Genomic DNA, 6,892 nt, shown 5'->3' with positions numbered 1-6,892 from the left:
GGGGGGGGAAGCTCCCCGGTGCCTGGACCCAAGAGTTTTTCCCTTTGGTGGTTTCTTCCCTCCGATGGTCCTTAAATCAACATGTGCTCCCTCCACCATTCCCCCAGCCCCCTGCCCAGGGTGCTCTGTGAGCCAGGGAGGGCAGAGGATTTTAGTTTTCTTTGTGATTTTTTTTTTAACTCAAGATGAATTATTTTTATGATTTTTACAAAAGTATTGAAGTGATTATAGTAAAAAATCAATCAGTGAATAAATGCTGTGATAGCTCCCTGGCTGGGACACAGTGCCCCATGGGTACTGGGGTCTGGTCTACATGTGGACATGTAGCTAGGACCTTGGGCCTCTTGGAGGGGCGGGGAGGACTGTCTGTAGCGCTGACCACAGGAGGTTTTCTGGAGGAGATGGGGTGGGAGCTGGGATTCAGAGGCTCCGTTAGGAGGCCCGGCATGCATCCATTCATTCATTCATTAACTACTTATTAAACTCCTGGTGTTCATCCAGTCCTTTTCGGACTCAGGGTTAAAAACAAGACAAGCAGAAGGTGCTCTGGGCCTCCCTGGGGACTGAAGGAACAATGAGTGGATTGGAAGGTGACTCTTCTTTGTCTAACTCCCACCCTCCATTTCCAGAGGACCTGGGAAGCCCTGTCCCCCCACGGAAACCTCTGCGGATTAAGAAGAGGGAGGCATCAGCAGGGGAAGGGACCAAGATGAGAAAGATGAAGAAGAAAGGTGAGCCTGGTCTGCGGAGGAACAAGGGACTCTGGGTGAGGCGGGGGGTGTGACCTCTTCACATCCACACACACAGGGTCCCGGGAGGCTGACAAGGACAGCTCAGCGAGCCCGACCAGAGTGAGGGAGAAGACGCCGGCAGCCATGTTTCTGGTTGGGGGCGATGACCCTGGGGGAAAAGCTCTGAAGAAGAAAGGTGGGTGGCAGTGGCCTCTGGTGTCAGGACATCCAGAGGCAGTCGTGGGTGTGGAAGGAGGGATGCAGCATAGGGTGAGGAGTAGGGGTTCTAAAGTCAAAGACTTGGTATATGTATGGATTATTCGCTTTGCTGTATAGAAGAAACTGACACAGCAGTGTAAAGCAACTATACTCCAATAAAAAAAAAATAATAAAGTCAGAAGACTGGGGGCATCTTGACCCCCACTTTAATAGCTGTGTGGCCTCAGGCAGTGTCTTAGCTTTTCTGAGGCTATTACTTTCTTTTCTTTTCTTTTTTTAATTTAGTTATTTTATTTATTTATTATTTTTGGCTGCATTGGGTCTTCGTTGCTGCGCGTGGGCTTTCCCTAGTTGCGGCGAGCGGGGGCTGCTCTTCGTTGCAGTGCGCGGGCTTCTCATTGCAGTAGCTTCTCTTGTTGCGGAGCGCGGACTCTAGGCACGCGGGCTTCAGCAGTTGTGGCTCGCGGGCTCTAGAGCGCAGGCTCAGTAGTTGTGGTGCACGGGCTTGGCTGCTCTGCAGCATGTGGGATCTTCCCGGACCAGGGCTCGAACCTGTGCCCCCTGCATTGGCAGGCGGATTCTTAACCACTGCGCCACGAGGGAAGCCCTATTACTTTCTGATAATAGTGAAAGGGGGTTGCTCTCTTGTGGCTGTGGGAGGGGTCCAAGTGAGGCGTGGGTGTTGGACGTACCTTGCAAAACAAGATGGGTTCTGCCAGGGTAAGGGGTTAACAGACTTGCTCCCCTACAATGCTCAGGCACTCCCAAAGACTCAGAAGAGGAGAAGGAGGAGGAGGAGGAAGAGGTGGCAGCTGTGGTGACCAAGAACAGCAATCAGAAGGGCAAAGCAAAAGGAAAAGGCAAAAAGGTTGGAGCCCAGACAGGAGAGGGTGAGGTCCCTCCAGGGAGCAGTGGCAGGGGCCTGGGCTTGGGGGACCTGAGTGTGGGACCTCGTGGGCTGGGACCATGGAGTCACTTGGGGTTAGAATCTTAGCTGCCTCTCTGGTAACAGGATATGAGGACAAAGGGAACCAGCTTTGTGAGAACAGAAGAGGCAGTTGTGGGGTCACCAGGCTGGGACTGGCCACCCGGGGGCCTCAGGTCACCCGCTCTGAGCCCTCCCCCCTGCAGCCTAACTATCAGACACAGCCGGAGATGCTCTCATGGCCCCCACATGAGAGCCACACATTTTCTGTACCAGGGAGGTGGAGCCCAGGCAGACAGACATATGCATGCACATCCCTGGGCACACTGACTGACTGACAGCCAGCTGTAGTTGAGCTATTACTTTTTTTTTTTTTTTTTTTTTTTTTTTGGGTCTTTGTTGTTGCGCGTGGCCTTTCTCTAGTTGTGGCGTTTTTTTTTTTTTTTTTTTTTTTGCGGTACTCGGGCCTCTCACTGTTGTGGCCTCTCCCATTGCGGAGCACAGGCTCCAGACACGCAGGCTCACGGGCCTAGCCGCTCCGCGGCATGTGGGATCTTCCCGGACCGGGGCATGAACCCGTGTCCCCTGCATCAGCAGGAGGACTCTCAACCACTGCGCCACCAGGGAAGCCCTATTACTTTTTTTAAATTCGGGTATAGTTGCTTTACAATGTTGTGTTAGTTTCTGCTATACAGCAAAGTGAATCAGCTATATGCATAATATACACCTTCTCTTTTGGATTTCTTTCCCATTTAGGTCACCACAGAGCACTATGTAGAGGTCCCTGTGCTATACAGCAGGTTTTCATTAGTTATCTATTTTATACATATTAGTGTATATACGTCAATCCCAATCTCCCAATTCTTCCCACCTCCCCACCCATCCACCCCGTACTTGAGTTTTTAAAATAGTTCCACTCTGCTGCTCTGAGATACTGCTCAGAGTGCTTTCTGCTCTCCCACCCAGGCCCTCCCAACCTTCCAGCATCCAAACTATCCAGCAACCAAAGGGTTAACACTGGCCATCAGAGGCCTCCAGTCCTACCAGTGTCCACTCTGACGGTGCAGTCTCCATGGGCAGAACACGTTGTTAAATATTTCCGATACAGTCCCCACTCACAAACAGGACTCAGGTACCAACATGCACAGGCAGGAGTAAGCGGGAGAGAGAGGTCGAACTGGAAAGAGAAAGTGATGAAAGTCTTCGAGAAACAGGTTTCCATGAGTGGAGAGATCATCCTGAGGGAAAGGCCTGGGGGTATCTTAGTTTGTGGGTTTATTCCTTTGTACAGGAGTGGTCAGGTCTTGGGGGACTGATTCACATTAGCCAAGATCACCAGAAACCGATATATAACTGAAAGGCCAGTTTATTGTCTTCCAAAAAGAATATAACTGCAGTACAGCCTTTACTACAGTAGGGCGAAATTCACCTCTGTAGAAATGTTTGAATGAGTCTGGCTTTCCCCACATCACGTTCCAAACATAAGTCTTGGATTTCCCAAGTTTCTTCTAGAGCAGCCTAGAGCGCAGCAGAGATGCCACTTACCTGGAGGCTAAGGGCCCGCTCCCTAACACCAGCCTCACTTCACACACAGTGCAAACCTGCCCTCAGCAAAAATGGGCAACCTCAGCACATCAGGGCTTCTTAGTGACTCCCAGACAGCATTTACACCTGAAATGCACACACCCAGGTGGCAGTCCCTTGTCTCCCCAGCTGGGAAACTTGGAGTTAGAGTCTTGGTTCCCCCTCTTGTGAGGGACAGAACATGATAGCAAAAGGCACTAGGTTTGTAAGAACAGAAGGGGCAATGGTAGGGTGGTCACTAGGCCACCCTAGGGCCTAATGCAACCACATAGTTATTCAAAGTTTTTCAAAGAGCAAAATGAGCTTATTTATTCATTCATTGTATTGACTATGTATTGCCATATAACAACCACCCCAAAACTTAAAATGACAATTTATTTTCTTAATTTCTGTGAGTCAGAAATCTAGGAGTGGCTTAGCAGGGGTAGTCTGGACTCAGGGTCTCCTGTGAGGTTGCAGTTGAGATGTCAACTGGGGCTGTGGTCATTCTGAAAGCTTGACTGGAAATGGAGGATCCACTTCTAAAATGGTTCACTGTCATGACTGTTGGCTGGAGGTCTCTCCAGAGGCTGCTTGACTGTCCTTAAGACATGGCAGCCAACTTGCCCTAGAGCCCAAGAATGGCCCAAGAGATACAGCAAGGCAGAAGCTGTAATATCTTCTATGACCTAGCCTTAGAAGTGACCTTCCATCACTTCTGCCATATCCTATTGGTCACAAAGACCAACGATGATACAGTGTGGGAAGGATCTACACACGGGCATAAATACCAGGAGGCAGGGAGCATCGGGGGCCATGTTGGAGGTTGGCTGCTACATTCATTGAGTATTTACCGCCTGCTATAATTATAGTGGTAGCTGACAGTGCTATAACACCATGTGTTTAGAACACAGCAATCCACACCTTCAGCCTCACCTCAGTTCACCCCCGAGAGCATCCATATGATGGAAGGTCTTTCTAAAGGCTCTGGGTTTAACAGCATTCAAAGCCCAGCTTCACCTCTTACTATGTGAACTTGGACAAGTTATTTAAGCTCTCTGAGCCTCAGCTTCTTCACCTGTATAATGGAACAACTACCTCAGTAGCTACTGATAAGAGGAATGAGTTAATATTTGGAAAGTGCTTAGAATAATTCCTGGCACATTGGTAGACTTTCTATGAGTGTCTGTTAAATATATAAACTAAGGTCTGTCCCAGGTATCCACCCCAACCCTACATACTTCTCAGATGAAAAAACTGAGTCACAGTGTGGTTAAAACTTAACAACCATGACAGACAGTTAGTGGTGGAACCAGGATTTGAACCCAGGCTGTCTGGCTCCAAAGCCTGGGCTCATAACCACAAGCTAAACAAAATAGTAATAAAGCACAAAGCTCCCCAGAGCCTCCTAACACGGCCTGGTGAGCTGCTGGGGGAGGGGCCGGCTGCACTCTAACAGCCTCTGTTCTCTCCCCAAACAGAAAACGGTGAGTTGTCCTGCCTGCCCTGCCTGCATCCCAGCACTGGGGACCTGCTGAGGGCCCGGAAGCTAGTGCTCTGGGGCTGATGCACCCTCTGCCCCCACCCAGAAGGAGGAGAGGGCCCCATCCCCACCCGTGGAAGTGGACGAACCCCAGGAGTTCGTGCTTCGGCCTGCCCCCCAGGGCCAGACGGTCCGCTGCCGGCTGACCCGGGACAAGAAGGGCATGGACCGGGGCCTGTATCCCTCCTACTTCCTGCACCTGGACACAGAGAAGAAGGTGGGTCGGAGAGAGGTGGCAGCCAGTGGGACGGAGAGTGGAGGGGCCAGAACCCCAACTGATGGAGAGTCTAGAGCCAAAGTGCAGTGGGGGGAGGGCTGCAGGGCCAATGGGCCTTCTCTTTCCCCGGGTGCACCTCCTTCCTCCAGCACATCTCTGTGACCCCTCTCCCCAGGTGTTCCTCCTGGCTGGCAGGAAACGGAAACGGAGCAAGACAGCCAATTACCTCATCTCCAGTGACCCCACCAATCTGTCCCGAGGAGGGGAGAATTTCATCGGGAAGCTGAGGTGGGGCTGGGAAGCTCAGTGGCCAGTCACCTCTGTCCCCTTGTGCCTGGCAGAGTGCCCACAACATCGGACACTCTGGAATTGTCCCCTGGCCCGGGGCTTCTCACACTTTGACAAGCATAGATCACTTGGGGGTCTTGTTAAAATGGTTCAGTGGGGGGAGTTCCCTGGTGCCTTAGTAGTTAGGATTCTGGGCTTTCACTGCTGTGGTCCAGGTTCAATCCCTGGTCTGTGGAACTGAGATTCTGCCCCCCTCCACCCCCCAAAAAAAGGTTCAGTGGGTCTGGGCAAGGAGTGAGGTTCTGCATTTCTAAGAAGCACCCAGGTGATGCCCACACTGCTGGTCCAGAGACCTCACTTGGAGTAGGACATAAGGTCCATGGGACAGGGATTATGCCTGTCTTGTTCATGGTTGAATTCCTAGCACGTGGCACATAGTAGCTATTCAATAAATATTTACCAACTGAACGAACGAATAAATATTCAGCACCTACGCTGTGCTATGTCTCTCCATATAGCTCATTCAATCCTCACCACAAATCTGAGAGGTGAAGGGAAAGTGAACCCCCGAGTCAGGCCTTATTTGTTTAATTTATTTATTTAACAAACACTTATGTAAGGCCTACCTATGTGTTAGGTGTATTTCTAAGTAACTTCCAAATATTAATCCATTCAATCCTCTTATCAACCAAATGGGGTAAATACTGTTATCATGCCCATTTTACAGATGGGGAAGTTGAGACTAAGAGTTTAAGTAGCTTGCCTGGGGTCATACAGCTAGTAAGAGACGGAGCTGAGATTTGAAAGCTGCCCAGTCTCCTTCTAGATCCAGCTTTTAAAAAGACTTCATGGTGGAAGCCAGGGGCAGGGGACCTGAATTGCTCCAGTCCTAATACACACCCATGCTTGAGGTAGGAAGCTCTCAAAGCTTGGCTGTGAGGAAGGGTCTGGGAGGAGGGGTGTGGACCCTCCTCAGCCCCGCCCCCAGCTCCACCCTGCTTGCAGGTCCAACCTCCTGGGGAACCGCTTTACCGTCTTTGACAATGGGCAGAACCCGCACCGCGGAGGCAGCACGGATGTGGGGAGCCTTCGGCAGGAGCTGGCGGCTGTGATCTACGTGAGAGTCCCACCTGTCCCCCGCGGCAGGCAGGCCCCTCCTCTCGCCGGGGCCGGCCTAACGCGCATCTCCCTCCCAGGAAACCAACGTGCTGGGCTTCCGAGGTCCCCGGCGCATGACGGTCATCATTCCCGGCATGAATTCGGACAAGGAGAGGGTCCCCATTCGGCCCCGCAATGTGAGCCCCTTACCTCCCTGAAGCCCTTCCCAGAGGGTCCTGCTCCGTACTGATGTAACCCACACCCACTCCTGGGAAGCTGGGGGGCGGGGGGGGGGGGGGGGGGGGTCT

At 51.6% G+C, this 6,892-nt stretch overlaps 1 protein-coding gene across 2 annotated transcripts in view; it reads left to right on the top strand.

Annotated features, from left to right (window-relative positions):
- TULP1 (TUB like protein 1) overlaps positions 1–6,892 on the top strand; it is a 13,826-nt gene that overhangs the window by 2,453 nt on the left and 4,481 nt on the right. Inside the window, exons 6-13 of one of the 2 annotated variants that reach the window (XM_007467253.1) lie at positions 630–731; positions 808–927; positions 1,709–1,818; positions 4,920–4,925; positions 5,028–5,198; positions 5,374–5,486; positions 6,492–6,603; positions 6,683–6,781. In XM_007467253.1, coding sequence (XP_007467315.1) covers positions 630–731; positions 808–927; positions 1,709–1,818; positions 4,920–4,925; positions 5,028–5,198; positions 5,374–5,486; positions 6,492–6,603; positions 6,683–6,781 — 833 coding nt within the window. Of the gene's footprint in view, positions 1–629; positions 732–807; positions 928–1,708; positions 1,825–4,919; positions 4,926–5,027; positions 5,199–5,373; positions 5,487–6,491; positions 6,604–6,682; positions 6,782–6,892 lie in introns of both variants that reach the window. The other variant, XM_007467252.1, reaches the window with a different exon arrangement.

The sequence above is a fragment of the Lipotes vexillifer genome, unplaced genomic scaffold (assembly GCF_000442215.2).
Source record: "Lipotes vexillifer unplaced genomic scaffold, Lipotes_vexillifer_v1.1 scaffold528, whole genome shotgun sequence".
Lineage (NCBI taxonomy): Eukaryota > Metazoa > Chordata > Mammalia > Artiodactyla > Lipotidae > Lipotes > Lipotes vexillifer.
The sequence above is the reverse complement of the archived record's forward strand: the minus strand, read 5'-3'. Positions and strand labels throughout refer to the sequence as shown.